General features: G+C 44.0%; 1 protein-coding gene across 1 annotated transcript in view; it reads left to right on the forward strand.

Annotated features, from left to right (window-relative positions):
• Ppef2 (protein phosphatase with EF-hand domain 2) overlaps positions 1–10,793 on the forward strand; it is a 32,456-nt gene extending 21,663 nt beyond the window's left edge. Inside the window, exons 12-16 of the mRNA XM_090344021.1 lie at positions 1,449–1,591; positions 4,512–4,618; positions 5,850–6,013; positions 8,255–8,342; positions 10,216–10,793. Of these exons, the coding sequence (XP_090200147.1) occupies positions 1,449–1,591; positions 4,512–4,618; positions 5,850–6,013; positions 8,255–8,342; positions 10,216–10,433 (720 nt within the window). The 3' untranslated portion in view covers positions 10,434–10,793. The remainder of the gene's footprint in view (positions 1–1,448; positions 1,592–4,511; positions 4,619–5,849; positions 6,014–8,254; positions 8,343–10,215) is intronic.
• The last annotated feature ends 8,488 nt before the right edge of the window (positions 10,794–19,281 follow it).

Here is a 19,281-nt window from a genome sequence, read left to right on the forward strand (position 1 = left end):
CTGTTTTGGCTGGTCCTGGGGCTTGACCTCTGAGTCTGGGCGCTGTCCTTGAGCTTCTTTTGCTCCAGGCTAGTGCTCTACCACTTGAACCACAATGCCACATCTGGCCTTTTCTGAGTGATAAGATTCTCATGGAGTTTCTTGCCTAGGCTGGCTGAGAACAGTGATCCCCAGATCTCTTCCTCCTGAGTACCTAGGATTATAGGCATGAGCCACTGGCACCCAACTAATCTGTGACTTTGATAGTCTGTGTTGTGTGTGTGTGTGTGTGTGTGTGTGTGTGTGTGCAAATGCATGCCATTCCTTGGGCTTGAACTCAAAGCCTGGTGCTGTCCCTGAGCTTTATCTCTAATTAATCACACACACAAAAAAAGTGCCAGCAGTTAAGCTGCAGCTCTGGAGTAGAGTGCTAGCCTTGAACCAAAAAGCTTAGGGATTGTGACAGGCTGTGAGCTCAAGTCCCAAGACTGGCAAACACACACACACACACACACACACACACACACACACACACACACAATTACTGCAATTTTAATGGAGTAAAAATGTGAAAACATGTCAGAATTTTTGTGACTGTGTCTTGAGTCATAAACTCCTTAACAATGCTGACTACTTCTAAAAAAGAAAACAAGGCAGGGCTGGTGAAGTGGCTCAGTGGTAGTGTGCTTGCCTAGCATGCATGAAGCCCTGGGTTCGATCACACAAAAGAAGCCGGAAGTGACACTGTGGCTTGAATAGTGGAGCACTAGCAGCTCAGGGACAGTGCCTAGGCTCTGAGTTCAAGCCTCAGTACTGGCAAAACAAAATAGGAAGGAAAGAAGGAAGGAAGGAAGGAAGGAAGGAAGGAAGGAAGGAAGGAAGGAAGGAAGGAAGGAAGGAAGGGGAGAGAGAGCAAGCAAGCAAGAAAGAGCTGAGCACGGTGACTCACGCCTGTAATCCTAGCTCATCAGGAGGCTGCGACCTAAGGATCAAGGTTCAAAGCCATCTTGGGCACAAAAGGACCTGAGATTCTTATATCCAATTAACCTCTAGAAAATGAGAAGTGGGGCTTGGCTCAAGAGTACTGCGCCCAGGCCAAGTTGAAGCCCCATTACTCACAAAAAAAGAAAAAAAGACAGAAAGACAGAAAGAAAGAAAGACAGAGAGAGAGAGAGAGAGAGAGAGAGAGAGAGAGAGAGAGAGAGAGAGAGAGAGACAGAGACAAGACAGAGACAGAGAGAAAGAAAGAAAGAAAGAAAGAAAGAAAGAAAGAAAGAAAGAAAGAAAGAAAGAAAGAAAGCGAGCAGAAGGGGAGGGGGAGGAACAAAGGAAGGGAGGAAGGAAGGAAGGAAGGGAGGAAAACGCAGCCATGGAGGGAACACAGCAGTCTTGACAGAGATGTAGCACATGGGATGGAAGATGAAGGATTTTTCAGAGAGCTGACTGACATCTCTTCTGTTTTGGTTCAGGTACTAACCATCTTTTCTGCCTCCAACTACTATGAAGTCGGCAGTAACAGAGGGGCCTATGTGAAGCTGGGGCCAGCCCTGACTCCACATATTGTGCAGTATCAAGCTAGCAAGGCGACCCACACGTTAACCATGCGGCAAAGGCGAGACTTTTCAATGACCGATTTTCAGAAAAAATAATTACAGTGCTTTATAGAACCTTTGGGAAGGTCAAATGTCATTGCATTTATCAAGATTCTATGTAAACATTCTGAATTCAGCTCTGTCACCATTACCATCTAGAATAGATAGTACAAAAGCCATATGAATGTGCTGTTTTTTTACTGTCATGAAATACCTGAGAATTTAGAAAGAAAAGAGGCCAAAACAGTTTTGAAGGCAGCTGATCTTGGTTTGGCCTCTGGATGAGGGTGAACAGGAGATGATATCATGGTATGAATATGGAATGGAAGATCAAATCTCAAGATACGATGGAGAGGAGTGGGGGCAGGCTTCCTTTTTTACAACAACCCTGTCATTCAGCCAAGGGTCCCACAGGAACTACCTTAATCCCTTTGTGAGACATTCTCAAGGGACCTACGAAAGCTGAGCTAGGTAGGCTTCATATCCCACACTGAGGAGCAGACCGCCAGCACATGAAGCTTCAGAGAACAAAACCTCATCCTCGCCACAGCAGGTGTCAGCCTTCACACGGTCTTAGTATTTCTACCAACTCATCACTAATGCAAGCAGTGCATCTGTCTCCTGCAAAGGTTACTCTCTACGGGCACATTTAAATGAATTATATCAAGGCACCCAGTCTTTTGAAGGTTATTCTATTTTCTCTTGACTAGAAAGGGTTTGTATTACCCCGATAAGCCACTGCCAAAGCATTTCTTTCTCTACCTGCAGACTTGGCACTGAGTTTTCAGTATATACATTTCTTAAAGAAAATCTTTTTTTGGAAAAGGAAATATGGACTATTATTTAAACAATGTCTCTTGATGATTCTAAGTTTTAATCCTGGTTGAGAATTTACCACATACAATGTTTTAAACAGTTTGTATATACTGTATCATGACAAACTTATGAAATAGTTACTATTATTGAATTCAATTTAATAGGTGAGAAACAAAGTTAAATCAACTGGCCTATAGGGAAGGAAGGCAGACTTGACCTACCTTCATTATTGCAGTATTTCTGTCCACCGAAACAAGTTCCTCAGAGTACATGAGATGTTAATAGATGCTAGTTTAGTCTACTGAACAAGCTACTTTAATTATTCCACCTAAATAAATTAAAAATCAAAATAGACCAAGTTAGCATAAATCAAGTGAGAAGAAAGCACATATTAATATTTAACTTGTCACATTAATATGACCCTGTATAATTGTTGTAAAAATAGATTATTTTAATCACTTTTAGATTATTAAATAAAGGCCAGGTTTACTCAAAAGAGGTGTTACAGCCAGGTTCCAGTGCCTCACCCCTGTAATCCTAGCTACTCAAGAGGCTAAGATCTGATGACTGCTGGGCAGTAAAGCTTGTGAGACTCCAACTGACCACCAAAAAGCTGGAAGTGGAGCTGTGGATCAAGTGGTAGAGCGTTAGCCTTGAGAAAAAACTGCTCAGTGTCCAGGCCCCAGGACTAGCACCAAAGAGTGAGATAGAGCATGTGAGTGTGTGTGAGAGACAAAGGGGAGAAGTATTACATGAACATTTAAACCTCCCACAGGAAAATCATACCTTACTAGGTAGCAGTATCATCTATGGGCTTTATAAATATCAGCCATCTGTCACTCAGTCCTACCAAATTATAGTCTCCAGGGTGACCTCAGCATCAGAACGCCATGATTCCCCAAGTCTTAAGAAGTCACTGCAGGGCCGGGAGTTTGGCCTAATGGTAGAGTGCTTGCCTAGCATGCACGAAGACCTGGGTTCAATTCCTTGGTACCACATACTTAGAAAAAGCCGGAAGTGGTGCTGAGGCTCAAGTGGTAGAGTTCTAGCCTTGAGAAAGCCCAAGGACAGTGCTCAGGCCCTGAGCTTAAGTCCAGGACTGGCAAAAAAAAAAAAAAAAAAGAAAGAAAAAAGCCACTGCAGAGAATCCTGCAAATAATGTGCTTTAATAAGATAATCAAAAGCATTCAGCTCTTTGAAATATTCACGAATTACTATAAGTACATCACCTGATTTTCCCAGAATTCACTTTTCCACTGACATCAGCTCTCTTAGTGGTTAACTTAGAAAGAAAGGGGCAGGGAATTGTATTGCCCGTACCCTCTCACTTGCTCTTAGAGGAACCTTATTCAGAACCTTCCTTCAAAAACTGAGTTTTGGGGAGTGTCAGATACTAAGAGAAGAGTTGGGTTCAATGGTTCATGCCTGTAATCCCAGCTACTTAGGGAAGGTGGAGATAGAAAGGTCCCAGTTTTAGGCCAGCCAGGAGAAAAAGTTAGTAAGACTCAAAAGCTGCTCTTTGGGGTGAGATGAAATGGTGTATGTCTGTAATCCCAGCTGTATAAAAGCAGACGTTGAGGACTGTAGTTGAGGCTGGACCAAGTAAATACAGGAGACTGTGTGAAAAATAAAGCAAAGGAAGGGGGCAAGAGTATGGCTCACTTGGCAGAGTGCTTAGCTAGGAAATATGAGACCCTGAGTTCAAGCCCCTATGCTTCAATGGACAGAGAAAGAGAAATAGAGAATGTCATAAATAGCTGGGTGCTGGTGACTCATGCCTGTAATCCTAGCTACTCAGGAGGCTGAGATCTGAAGATCATAGTTCAAAGCCAGCCCAGGCACAAAGTCCTTGAGACTCTTATCTCCAATTAACCACCAGAAAACCGGAAGTGGTGCTGTGGCTCAAGTGGTAGAGCGTTAGTGTTGAGCTGAAGAGCTCAGGGATAGTGCCCAGGCCCAGAGTTCAAGCCCCATGAGTGACAAAAAAGAGAGAGGGAGAGAGGGGCAGAGAGGGAGAGAAGAAGAGGAGGAGGAGGAGAAGGAGGAGGGAGGGGGAGAGTCATAAACTCCATGAGTTTTCTCTCCACCCACATGTAAAGCATCTGTTTACATCTCTCGGTCCAGGATCAGCAGAGTGGAGGTGTCAGCTCTCAAAGCTCTGCGGGAAAAGCTGTTTGCTCACTCCTCAGATCTCCTTGGTGAATTCAAGAAGCATGACGTAGAGGAAACTGGTAAGAAAAAGTAGAGGTCTTTAAACCAAGGCACACATCTGGGAAATCTGCCTTATGTAGGTAGCAGTCAAATATTTGCCCGATAGATACCAAACCAAAAGTCCTATTGTAACTACTTTCTCCACGTAATGCCTCATTTTTTAGGGTAACACTTTAAATTCTATTTATTGTCCAAATGGAGATGGAGGTGGTGAAAGGAATGGGGTCAAGGGAAGGGTGACCCGACCAGAATTAGGCAGAGGGGAGGAATGACAAGAATGCATCTAAGATGAGCCAAAGATCTACACTTTGCCTTCCCATGGAATGTGTACTTATCAGTTCCAACTGTTATTAGTCAACTGAACATGCTGCCTTAGCTCAAAATCAACCAGTATCAAACTTCTACTCACCTATTAAAAGCAACAGTAATAAGCTGGATGGTGGTGCCTCATGCCTCTAATCCTAGCTACTTAGGAGACAGAGATCAGAGGACGAGGGTTCAAGGCCAGCTTGGGCAGGAAAGTCTGTGAGACTCATATCTCCAATCAAATACAAAAAAAAAAAAAAGCCAGAAATAGAGCTGTGGCTGACGTGGTAGATTTAAAGTCTTGAACAAAAGAAGCTTCAGGGACAGCACCCAGGCTCTAAGTCCAAGCCCCGTGACCAGCACCAAAGATAAACTAAAATACATTTTTGAAAATACCAATAATGGGGGCCAGTTTGGCCTAGTGGTAGAGTGCTTGCCTAGCATGCATGAAGACCCGGGTTCGATTCCTCGGTACCATATACATAGAAAAAAAGCCAGAAGTGGTGCTGAGACTCAAGTAGGAGGGCTCCAGCCTTGAGAAAGTCCAAGGACAGTGCTTAGACTCTGAGCTCAAGCCCAGGACTGGCAAAAAAAAAAAATACCAATAATGGAGGTTGGATGCAGGTGATTCACACTTGTAATTCTAGCTGCTCAGGACTCGGAGAACTGAGGATAGTGATTGAAGACAGCTCAAGCAGCAAGAACATGAGACTCTTACCTCAGTTAGCCAGCAGAAAGTTGGTATTGCTCAAGTGATAGAGCCCCAAACTCTGAGAGAAAAAAAAAATGTGAGAGTATGAGGTCTGGAGTTCAAGTCCCAGTACCAACCCACAAAAAAACAACTACAGCAGCAACAACAAAATGCACGCGCCTACGTGTGTTCCTGTCCTGTAGAGGAAGGCAGACTTCTAGGAGGTTAGTGAACAGGTCAGTGCTTTCCTGCAGGCTTCATCACCCTGAGTGACTGGGCGGCAGCTGTGGAGTCGGTGCTGCACCTGGGCCTGCCCTGGCGGGTGCTGAGACCACAACTGATTAGCAGCCCAACAGATAACGCGCTGGACTACAAGACCTGGCTGGAGGACTTGGCCAAAGAGCAACTGTGCCGAGAGGTAAAGGGGGCATCATGGCGGATGAGAACCCACGATGGGCTATGAAACCTTTATAGACAGACAGCAATCTTTAGGACCCAAAGGCAGGATGGGTGTGGTACAGGAGCTGTTGTATTTCACTTTATAGGGGGTGAGGTGGCAAGGGGAAGCAGTATTGGGGGTGAACTCAGGGCTTCAATCTTTTTGTTGTTTTTTGTTGCTCGTGGGACTTGATCTCTGGGCCTGGGTGTTGTGCTTGAGCTCTTCATCTCAAGGCTACTGTCTACCCCTTGAGGCACAGGGCCACTTCTGGTTTTCTAATGGTTAGTTGGAGATAAGAGTCTCATGGTCTTTGGTGCCCCAGGCTGGCTTTGAACCTCGGTCCTCAGATCTCAGCCTCCTGAGTATCTAGAATTACAAGCATGAGCCAACACTGCCCAGCTGAGGCTTCAGTCTTGCTAGATGTCCCACTGCTAGGCAAGGCATCCTAAGCAGTAGGTTATTTTTATCTTTTAAAAAAATCTTTTCACCTAGGCTAGCCTAAATTGATCATCTCTTATTTATAGAGCTATTAGTTGAGATAGAGTCTTGTGAGCTGGAGGCACACATAAACCAATCAAGTATAAGGCTCTGGATTCAGTTCTCTTGTATAATTTTTTTTTAAAAAGCACATTTTAAAAAAAGTGAAATCAGGATGTTGGTTGCTCATACCTGTAATCCTAGCTACTCAGAAGAAAGAAAACCAGAAGAATATGGATAAAAGCCAGTTTGGGCAGAAAAGTTCTTGAGATCTCCTCTCTATTACCTAGCAAAATGCTATACTCTAGCATGATTTAAGTGGTAGGACAAAGCCAAGAGTTCAAGCCCCAGTACAACACAGACATAAAATACATACAATGAAAATTGCATAAAGAAGAAGATGGGATCTTATGAGCTTTGTGTCTGGGCCAGTCTCAAACTATGATCTGCCCATCTCTCTAAATAGCTCGGGACTGAATGTGTGAGCTACTGGTGGCAAGCTGTTACATTTGTTTATATCAGACTTTGTGTTACATACATTCCTTATCTCAGTTAATTCTCAAGAGGTAGGTATTGTCTGCTCTGTTGAGTCTATGAGGACAGGATCCACAGATGTTAAGTAATTTCCCTGAGGTTATAAAACTTTGAGGTGTGACTCAAACTTAGGTCTGGACTGAAAGTATAGCTCAGCAGGAGAGCATTCCTTAACAGTGCCTAGGGCCCTGAGCTCAATCTCTCTCACAAACCAAACAAAAATCACTTCAGATCTGGCTGACTTTAAGGCCCATTTTTGTTTCCTTAGCACCGTGTTGTCTTTCCTGCTTGAAAACTATATAGTCAACAAATACTGAATATGTAATATGGATAGGTCCATGGGTTAGATGCTTAAAAAAGGAGCTTTATTTCCATGTAATTACACATCGTATAAATTATACAATGAAACTACTTTTAGAATATATGCATCCTTCAGAATCTGTAGGGAGTTGGTTCCAGGACCCCTTAGGGCTACCAAGATCTGTGGATGCTCAAGTTGCTTATGTAAAATAGCACCCTATTTGCATATAGCCTATGCACATACTCCTGTGTGCTTTTTTTTGTATGTGTCAGCACTGGGGCTTGAACTGAGGGCCTTGTACTCTTGATAGTCTTTTTCATTCAAGGCTGGTGATCTAGCACTAGAGCCATAGCTCCACTTCTGGTTTTTGTTAATTGTAGCTAAGGGTCTCTCAGGTTGGTCTGCCTGGCCTGGCTGAGGTCCTCAGATTTCATCCTCCTGAGTAGCTAGGATAATAGGCATGAGCCACCAGCATTCAGCTCCTTCTGTGAACTTTAAATCATTCCTAGATTGCTTATGATACCTAATGAGATGTAAATAATGGTTATGGTGTATTGTGCAGGAAAGAAGTGTGTAAATATTCACTACAGACACATTCCTCTCCCTGCCAACTTTTTCTTCAGTTGATTGAATGCATGCATATAAAGAGCCGACTATCTGCAAACATGTGCAACCATCACGTCAGTGTAAGAATGTTTTCATGGTGAGCTATGTCCTTTATACACAACAAAACTATCTAGCAGGCTGGAGGAGGTTGAAGAAGGAAGAGAGGGTAAAATGCCTTCAGGATTTTTTTTGTTTGTTTCCCCACAAATGTGTGATTGTGATAGCTCTGTGTTAATTATATATGAATCTAAGCCTAAACATAAGACACAGAAACAAAATACGATGCTGTTTGTCCCTTACAGAACATACAGTCCAGTTTGCTGGAAACACTATACCGAAACCGATCAAATCTGGAGACGATTTTTAGAGTAATTGACAGCGATCACTCAGGTACTGCACTAGTATTGTGTCACCTTTGATGAACAGCAAACCCTTTCCCTGAATACCTCCCCTGTTCATCCGGACTTATCTCCACTCAAGCAGTTATGGGAAGCAAATAAGTACTATACAACTTATAAATGGCAGACACTAGACAAGTACTTGAGTGAGATGAAAGGCTAGGGAGCAACTCAAGACATGAGTTTGGAGGATTGCTGGAGCCCAGAAGGTCAGAGTCAGGACTCAAAACAGACAAATACCATTTAGAAAGGGCTGGGTAGAGATTGGAAATAAACTGAATGAAGCTTCCTACAAGAAGAATTATTAGAAGATGTGATACCCATCACAGTTTCATTAAAGACCGTCACCAAGTGCCAAGTACCACTTGTTCACGTGTGTAACCCTTGCTACTCAGGAGTCTGAGGATTTCAGTTCAAGGCCAGCCAAGGCAGGAAAGTCCAGAAGACTCAACTCCAAAAATCTGGAAGAGAAGCTATGGCTAAGTGATAGAGCACTAACCTTGAGCAAACAAACTCAGAGACAGCAGCCATGCCCTGAATTAAAGCCCCAGGCCTGGCACCAATGAGACAGGGAAGGGGGGTGGGGAATTGTCACATAAGCCAAAAGGAAAAAAAAGGCTTCTGTAAACTTACTTCCCAAAGTCTTTTTTAACCTTTTATTGGGGGTGGGGGTGGTGGTATCGGGGTTTGAACCAAGGACTTCGCGTTTGTTTAGCAGGAGCTCTACTGCTGAGCTAAACCTCCAGCTATAAACCTTGCAATTTTGAAATCATTAGAGAATCATAGGCAGTTACAAAACTTGCAGGAAGTTCTTATACACCCTCTTATAGTTGCCAATCACCCTGAGGTTTAAGGTTGTTGTTGTTTTTTTAATTAGGCATACTTCTTAAAGTAGGCCTAATGTGTAATTGAAGTATACATGTCAGGTTATATCACCATCACCAGTAATTAGTTTTACAACTTCATGACCTCCAGAAGAAGCCCCGCATTCATGAACACTCTCTCCCCATTCCCCATCCTTCCCCATGGGCTTACCTGCACCACTTCCTTGCTCTAGCCTTTGAACCACACTTCCAGTCTAGCATTTTGCTGGTTCATTGGAGATGGAGTCTCATAGACTGTTCTGTGTGGGATAGTTTTGAACCAGGATCTTCCATGTCAGCCTCCTGAGTAGCTAGGATTATGGGCATGAGCAGCCAGCACCCAGCTTAAAACACTTTATCGATAAGAATGTTGGGGGATGGTTTAATGCAGAGCTTCTCTGTGATGGCACTCTTGGCATTTGGAATTGACTTCATTTTTTAAAAGTTCTTATGCTGGGTGCAGTGGCTCACGCCTATAATCCTAGGTGCTCAGGAGGCTGAGATCTAAGCATCTTAGCTCAGAGCCAGCCCAGGCACTGAAAAGTCCTTGAGACTCTTATTCCCAATTAATCACCAGAAAAATCAGAAGTGGCATTGCAGGTCAGGAGGAGGGCGGCAGCCTTGAGCTGAAGAGCTCAGGGACAGTGCCCAGGCCCAGAGTTCAAGTCCCACAACTGACACAAAAAACAAAGTTCTTCTACATTGACATGTTTTGCAATATCCTTGGCCTACGCATCTCAATAAAGCACTTCACTCTCACAGTGGTCTGGACAATGAGAAATGTCTCAGGATATCTCCAAATATCCTCTGGATGGAGGGCACCCAAATTGTTCCCAGCTGAGGACTGCTTGTGAGTCAGTTACCCCAGGGAGTTTATACTAGCTCCAACGCCACGGGTGTCTGTGTGCTTACCTTAGAAGGAGCAGGTGTTCTTGTGAAAATGTCAGAATGCTCAAAACTGGACAGCCTCACTGACATGGCCTCTCCCCACTCTCTGGTAAGGATTCATCTCCCTGGATGAGTTCAGACAGACATGGAAGCTATTCAGCTCCCACATGAAGGTGGACATCCCCGATGAGTGCATCTGTGACCTTGCCCGGAGCATTGACTTCAACAAGGACGGCCACATAGACATCAATGAGTTCCTGGAAGCATTCCGCCTTGTGGAGCAATCCTGCTCAGAGGGCCGCGCCTCAGACACCAACGACAGTGACCAGTGACCGCAGTAGTCCAAGTTCATGCTGAGAAGGACCCAGTTCTACATGCTGGTGGCATCTCCTAGGCCACGCCCCGTGTATTGTTCTGCATAAATGTGGAACTCTGTCCTGAGAACTTGCCTACCAGAATGCATCAGAATCATCTTGGTATTAGGATGTGGTGCATGGTGTGTGTGTGTGTGTGTGTGTGTGTGTGTGTGTGTGTGTGTGTGTGTGTGTGTTTACTCCATTTCAGTGTCTCACAAAATAGAACTGAGGTACATCTTTTTATGTGCTGGTACTGAGGGTTGAACTCAGGCCTGAGCACTGCCTCTTAGATTTTGCACTCAAGGTTGTGTTCTACCAGTTGAGCCACCCTTCCACTTTCAGCTTTTTGCTGGTCAACTGGAGATAAGATTCTCAGCTTTCCCACTTAGGCTGACTTCAAATTCCAATCCTCAGATCTCAGCCTCCTAAGTAGCTAGATAACTAAATACTGGTGCCCAGTCAATGTTTTTAAATTCTGAAGTCTATTACACTTTTTAAAACTACTGATAATTCAATCTCCTCATTGTTTTTGTTGTTGTTGTTGTTTGTTTGCCAGTCCTGGGCTTGAGCTCAGGGCCTGAGCACTGTCCTTGGATTTTTCCTCAAGGCTAGAACTCTACCACTTGAACCTCAGCACCATTTCTGGCTTTTTCTAAGTATGTGGTACCAAGGAATCGAACCCGGGTCTTCGTGCATGCTAGGCAAGCACTCTACCACTAGGCCAAACTCCCGGCCCCCTCATTGTTTTTATTTTATGCCTTTGATTTAGTTTTTGGAAGATAGCATGTTGATAAAAGAAAGTTTTTAAAATTATATGTATATTTTTTTGCCAGTCCCGGGCCTTGAACTCAGGCCTGGGCACTGCCCTTGGGTTTTCTCAAGGCTAGAGCTCTACCACTTGAGCCACAGCACCATTTCTGGCTTTTATCTATGTATGTGGTACTCAGGAATCGAAGTCGGGTCTTCGTGCATGCTAGGCAAGCTCTCTACCACTAGGCTAAACTCCCGACCCTATATGTATAATTTTATACTACATTATTTACTACTTGTTGTAATTATATGCTTACATAGTTTAATGCCCTGTTTATATAAATTTACATTAAATTTTAAGTGTTTTCTCATGCTGATAGTATTCAAAATTATTTATTTAACGCCTGGGTAATTTTCTTTCAAATAAATGCACCATAATTTGTTTAGCTTTCCAGTTGTTAAACATATGTATTGTTTCCAGTGTTTTCTTAGGATAAAAATCTCAGGGGTACTGTCAAAAGGTACTGTTTGAGTCTGGGTTATCCAGAGAAACAGGTCCAATAGGCAATATAATAAACACAAATATGAGTCAATTTTACTCTTAGAAATTGGCTTGTGTGGTTATGAAAACTAAGAAGATCTTTTCTGTCATCAAGTTGCAGAATCAGGAGAGCCAGAGTTCACAAAGAGCCATTCCAAGCCATAAAGCCTGAGAACAAGGTGGGCCAGTGCTCTAAGGTCAGCTGTCATGTCAAAGTATTCAGGCATTCAGTTAGCAACAGATTTGGGGAGGCCTTCAAACCCAGGAAAGGCAATCTGCTTTACACAGTCTGCTGATTCTAATGTTCATCTCCTCTAAAAACAACCTCCAGACACATACAGAGATTTAACCAAATATCAAGGTATCTGGTGACCCAGTCAAGCTGACATTTAAACTGTGAACTTCTTTTTTTTTTTTTTTTTTTGTGCCAGTCCTGGGCTTGAGCTCAGGGCCTGAGCACTGTCCTTGGACTTTCTCAAGGCTAGAGCTCTACCACTTGAGCCTCAGCACCACTTCCGGCTTTTTTCTATATATGTGGTACCGAGGAATCGAACCCGGGTCTTCATGCATGCTAGGCAAGCACTTTAACCACTAGGCCAAACTCCCGGCCCCTAAACTGTGAACTTTTTATGGGTCCATACATACTGCTGAATTTCTTTTCAAGACCAAGCACATCAATTTTGACATGAACTCACAACTTTGGGATCATTTCTGAATTTGTTAAAGATGCGTCCAATGTGCTCATGGTATGTTAATAGGTGTTTTATTGACCAGTATCCAAAATTCTTTCCCCTACCTCAGTTTCTTTGTCAGCTAAGGAAAATGAGGTGTAAAGAACTTGCAAAGTATATGACACAGTTATGATGCAGCTTTGCCTGGAACCTATGACTTGCTTCCACTCAGGATTTTTCCCAATTTTTTTTTTTTTGTTTTTGTTTGCCAGTCCTGGGCTTGGGCTCAGGGCCTGAGCATTGTCCTTGGGTTTTCTCAAGGCTAGAGCTCTACCACTTGAGCCATAGCACCACTTCTGGCATTTTTTCTGTACATGGTACCGAAGAATCGAACCCTGGTCTTGGTGCATGCTAGGCAAGCACTCTACCACTAGGCCAAACTCCCGACCCAATTTTTCCCAATTTTATTTGAGGAATGGATTGAATAAATTATGCTCCTTCCTACTATATGGGATACTGTGCAGTCATTTAGAAGAATGGACTACACTAGCTGTGGCTATGCCTAGCCTTGAGGTTGAGGTGAGACTTTTACTTTCTATTCAAATGCATCAGGAAAAATCTGAGTAAAATTTTGGAAACAAACCTAATCACCAAGGATATTGATCTTCATTGTTTTTAGATGTTTTCCTTATGATCATTAGTTACCTTTATAAGGGAAAAAACACTAAAAACACATATTTAAAAATTAAGCCAATTTGGTGTTCCTTGAAAAAATAAAGACGTCACTAAATGTCAGTAACCCCTCTATACATTGCCTAGACAATAAAAAATTAATTAAATTAAAAAAAATTAAAAATCCAACTAAAAGCAAAAAAAAAGCAATTTGAAAGCCAGTAGGTGTCACTCTATGTCTTACAATGGTGGCTAGAAGATACAAGTAGGGCCACAGGAAACACTAACTTCTGAAGACTCCTAGAACACCTACCTGTACTACCACGAAGAAAAGGGGAAGCACAGCTAGAAGTCTGGGCTCACACCTGTAGTCCCAGACTCTTGGTCAGCTCAGGCAACATCATCATCATCATCATCATCATCATCATCATCATCATCATCATCATCATAGAGACTCCCCCCTCCCACCATATCAACAAATTGAGTTGTGGTGGTGAATTCCTGTAACTCTGGCTATAAGAGGGCTGGGTGGCAGGACTGCTGACTGAGGCTGGTCTTAGACAAAAAAAAAAAAAAAAGGTAAGACTCCATCTGAAAATATCTGTAATGCTGAAGGTAAGTGTCATGAGCAGGCCAAGTAATTCACCAATAGGCAGATAATACGATGCAACAGAGTTTATTGAGTCAACATAGCTTACTAGGGTTAATTCTATATTCTAGTTCCTATCTTCTAGTCCTAACTTGCCTAATTCTAACTGCCTATCCACACACACGCTGCATTCACCTCTCTGACATCTCTTAGTCCCGAAGTGGAACAGGGCCTGCCCGTCAGATGTTAGATGCAGCTCCCATTACTGCCATGGTGTGAGCTCCGGGGCCTCACGAGTCTCCGGCCCCGTCGGTCTTCTCGGGCAAGGAGCAGCTTCTGCAGGCCAACGATCCTCGAGCTTCAGTCTTGGTTAAGGCCAGCAGAAGTGTGGTCCTTCATTCTAGGTCCTTGGTTTTTACTGATCCTTGGCCTGCTCCTTTCTGGCCCAAACTCCTTCGTGTTTGATTTGGATTGGTTACGTCTTGGTCCTTGCTCTGTCTGGATTGGTTACACCTTTTGGTCAGTGGTGGCCAGATGTGCTGGTTGCTTGCTCTATCTATTCTGGCCAGGTGTGTGGATCCTATGATACTTCATCTTGTAAGCCAGGCTCTTGACCGTTTCTGTGGTTACAGTCATATGTGTCCTTACATCATAGATTATCTGCCATGTCCATAAGCCTTTAGGTACAAGTTTGTATTGGCAATATATTTCTTAGTTTCATTTCATTACTGTGTTTCATTTAATTACTCTACGCTTCTCATATTATGATATCACTATTTTATATCATATTCATTTAGCATGCCACAATGTTCATTATATACCATTTTCATATTATATTTATTATATCCAGCATGCTAATATTTTCACCCTATTCAATGCCCACAACAGTATGGGAAGGTATGGCTCAAGAGGTAGAACATAGGTTTATGTGAGGCCACCAAACACCCACATGACCACCACCACCACCATGACACGCAGACAAGAATGTCTAAATTATGCCAGAACATCTATCCCTGGAACAGAGTTAGAAAAGAGATCCTAGGGCTGAGAGTTTGGCCTAGTGGTAGAGTGCCTGCCTAGCATGCACGAAGACCAGGGTTCGATTCCTTTGTACCACACACATAGAAAAAAGCCGGAAGTGGTGCTGAGGCTCAAGTGGTAGAGCTCTAGCCTTGAGAAAGTCCAAGGACAGTGCTCAGGCCCTGAGCTCAAGCCCAGGACTGGCAAAAAAAAAAAAAAAAAAAAGAAAGAAAGAAAGAAAGAAAGAAAGAAAGAAAGAAAGAAAGAAAGAACGAAAGATCCTGGCCAGGTGCCTGTAATCCTAGCTTTTGAGGAGACTGAGATCTAAGGATCACAGTTCAAAGGAAGTCTGTGAGACTCTTATATCCAATTAATCACCAGAAAACTGGAAGTGACGCTGTGGCTCAGCAGATCCATGGCACAGCATAGTCACAGCCATTCAGGTTACTTCTTATTCAAGGTCACTAATTTACCTGTTGTTTTTTTTTTAATTTTCTTAAAAAAATTTTTTTTTGCCAGTCCTGGGCTTTAACTCAGGGCCTGAGCTCTACCACTTGAGCCTAGGCAGGGCCTAAATCACTTTCGCCACAGCCCCATTTCTAGCTTTTTGGTGATTAATTGGTGTTAAAATTCTTACGGGCTTTCCTGTCCAAGCCAGCTCTGAGCCACAGTCCTCAGATGTCAGCCTCCTACTTAGCTAGAATTACATGTTTGAGCCTAACATAGATATACACAGGGAAGAGCTCAGCTGAATTTTATTTTAAGACTGGCTTCTGTCTGTTCAAGAATTCCTGAACCTCTTTTCCATTTTACTTTACCTCATCAGGTCTCATGACATCCCTGGCAAATATTGTTTTATAATGCCCATTTTACAGATAAGGAAAATCAGCCTTAATGAGATGAAGAGCCTTTCCACTCTGATCCAGCAAAACCAGTCTACTCACAAATTTGTTGACAGGCTGGTTCTCACTTGGCTCCAGGTATGACATGAGAAAGCTGAGTTGATTGCTTGCTTTGGCCTGCATGTTTCTGATTCTTTCCTCTTTACACTCATACCTACTTAAATTAAAATGTTTATTACTGGATAATTCAAATAGAAAAATTAATTAATCCTTCTGGAAGCTTCACCAAGCTACTCAGGAGGCTGAGATCTGAAGATTGTGGTTCCAAGCCAGCCTGGGCAGGAAAGATAGTGAGATTATTATCTCTTATTAGCTACCAAAAAGCCAAAGGTAGAGGTGTATCCCAAATGGTAGAGCACTAGCTTTGAGCATAAAAGCTAAGGGACAGCACTCAGGGCTTGAGTTAAAATCCCTTTACTGACAGACAGTCTAGCGCATGTGCACACATGCACCCCCCAAAACAAAACAAAACAAAACAGAGCCTTTGACCTGAAGGTCATTGGTTTATGTACTTTGGCTCATGTATGTCTTAAATAACATTTAATGGCCCAAGGACTCGTGTGTGTGTGTGTGTGTGTGTGTGTGGTCCTGGAGGATGGGCTCAGCACACCCTAAGTAGCCTGCTTATCACAGCTGACTTCCCAATTACTGACTTGACTGAGGAAATCCCAGATATCTCCAGTGGAATTTGCCAATGTGTTGCTCTTCCGGGGATTTATCCTTTGTGATTATACAAGGCCTTGTACACGTCCCTGTTTCAGATCTAAACAGGGAGCACAGTCAGGGTCTGGAGTCACATTCCACTGGGAACTTTTGGAGTGTGCACCTCTGAGCCATGCTGAGCCCCAGGGCCGGGAGAGCCAGGCCACACCATTCCAGGCAGCTTCCTGTGCCAAGCTACTCATCCCTACAGTCATCTTGGAATCCAGGGGCAGGGACTGGGGCTTGAACTCTTACCTGACATTTTTTTGCTCAAGGTTAAGGCTCTATCATTTAAGCTATACTTCCACCTCCAGCTTTATGCTGGTTAATGGAAGACCAAGAGTCTCACAGACTTTTTCTACCTGAGCTAGCTTCAAACCTCCATCCTCAGCTCTGTCTCCTGAGCAGCTAGGGTTATAGGTGTGAGATGCCATCATACAGCTTAGTGACTCTTACTATCCTAACAAGCCCCAATCAATGCCAACCTGACCAATCCTGGTACAGCAGGCTGTCCAACCACCTGAGCTACCACTTACCACCTCTGAACACACTGGGACTTGACACTGTTCAAACTATGTATGCATTTTAACTCCAGGCCCCTGAGTCTCCCTATTCAACTTAAGGCCAGTGACAGCCAAATGAATATGGCTGAAATTACACTGTCCTCCATGGCTGTGTGAGAAAATAAAATCTTTTTCAGTCAAGCTAAAACGCCTTACATCTTGTAATAAATCACCATTCTCATTCTATACTGATATGTCCCAGGACAGATATTTCCTGGAATGATGTGCTTCTTGACTTCAATCAGAACTATCATTTGTGTTGTTTGGTACCAGCCAGCCGTGTCAAGGTTATGAGTCCTTACCAATAGAGTTAACGAACAGAAGCCCACATGTCCTCCTTGAGTGGAAACTCTGCTTTGACTTTACCAACCTCCTCCATCAACAGCCCCATTCCCAGCCCTGTTCCCAGCCAGCTTGACAAGAAGAGTCTGCACCTTTTCCTCCCAAAATACAGCCTTCTATTAATGGATAGATGCCTTTCTAACTTCCTTACATTACTCCATCACAACCCTGGTAACCAGCTGTAAAGAAATTGTAAGCCTGCGGGCCGGGAGCATGGCCTAGTGGTAGCCCAGCATGCATGAAGACCTGGGTTCAATTCCTTGGTACCACATACATAGAAAAAGAGCCAGAAGTGGTGCTGTGGCTGAAGAGGTAGAGCTCTAACCTTGAGGAAAGCCCCAGGACAGTATTCAGGCCCTGAGTTCAAGCCCCAGGACTGGCAAAAATTAAAATAAAAAAAGAAATGTAAGCCTGCCTGGCCTGGTGCTGGTGGCTCACACCTATAAGCCTAGCTACTCAGCAGGCTGAGATCTGAGGATCGCGGTTCAAAGCCAGCCCAAGCACTAAAGAACCGGAGACTGTGATCACCAATTAATCATTAGAAAACAGGAAGTGGGGCTGTGGCTCAGAGGTAGAGTGGTAGCCTTGAGCTGAAGAGCCAGTCCTTGGCTTGAACTCAGGGCCCGGATTACAGGCACAAGCCACCAGCATCCACCTAAATGAGTGGGTTTTTGATGGAAGAGGAATCGATTTCTGATTGCTGTGGCATAAGTCAGCTAGGTCCTGGACTTAGGAGGCAAGGAAAGGCCTGGGTGATTTCCTTTGCAGGGAGCAGAACACCCTTCACCGGCTGGAGGCAGAGAGGACCGTGCTAATCTTGGACAATACCTGGGCCAGTCTAGGGCTGCCTCTACTGACCTACATACAACTATGGCCTCTGACTCTCCACAGAGTGACATAGTATGGGAGCAGTCACCTCTACAAATGCCTGGTGTGTACAGATGTTGGTGGATTGAGATTTTTTTTGGGGGGGGGTCAGTTGTAGGGCTTGAACTCTGGGTCTGAGCACTGTTCCTGAGATCGTCAGCTCAATGTTAGTGCTCTACTCCTTGAGCCACTACATCACTTCTGGTTTTCTGCTGGTTAATTTGGAGATAAGAGTCTCACAGACTTTGGTGTCCAGGCTGGCTTTGAACCTCGATCCTCAGATCTCAGCCTCCTGAGTAGCTAGGATTACTCGTGCAATCCTAAGTAGGTGTTGTGCCAAGATTGTTCCATGTTCTGGGAATGACCACCCCCCCACTTGTTTAGGGCCCATGTACTTGAACCCCAGGTGGTAACAACTTGGTGCTCAGTGATTATAGACACCTGAGCTCTGATTTGACCAGTGGTTTGAGCCAAATAGCCAATCAGGTAATTGTACTTTCCCTATAAAAGCAGTGTAAAGTTCTTGCTCAGGGCCTTTTCAGCGTTGCTGGCTGCTGGTACTTGGAGGCTCGAGTCTAGACTTGTAAATAAAACGACCCCTGCTCTTTAGCTTTGACTGTGGCCTCTGGTGGTCTTTTTGGGGTTCTAGAAATTTGGGAACAACATTTGGTGCATTGGCCCGGAACCCCCAAGTCCACTCAGACGCCTAGTCAAGGGGTTGTGGAAAACCACGGTAAATAGGTTGGCTTCGTTTGTCTCTGTGTATTATGTTTTATCTGATAATCTGTTAATCTGGGTTGCCTATAGGTTCTGCATCTGGCGAACGTGCTATAGGATTGTTGACGGGGCCAGTGGGAGATGTTCCCTGTGCCCTTTTGTCAGGACGGCCGTGCTGCGACCATCCCTCTGTTTGATAGTCCCACTCAGGCTGTATTGGGGAACTGCTGTTAGGACGATCGTGCTGCGACCACCCCTCTGTCTAACAGTTCCCTTCTGGGTATCAGCCTGGGCACGCATGCGTATGTTGTTTCTGTTGTTTGTTTAGTTTCTCTTTCAGTTTGGGTGCTGCTCCCTGCCGAGATGGGTAGGCTCAGAATACCCTTTTTTCCCTAGAGGGCACCTCCAGCCTCCACACAATTTGGAAGGTTAGGGAGAAAATTTTCTTACCAGGATGATCTGGCCACCCTGATCAAATTCCTTACTGT

The sequence above is a fragment of the Megascapheus bottae genome, chromosome 13 (assembly GCF_031878675.1).
Source record: "Megascapheus bottae isolate mThoBot1 chromosome 13, mThoBot2.hap1, whole genome shotgun sequence".
Classification (NCBI taxonomy): Eukaryota; Metazoa; Chordata; class Mammalia; order Rodentia; family Geomyidae; genus Megascapheus; species Megascapheus bottae.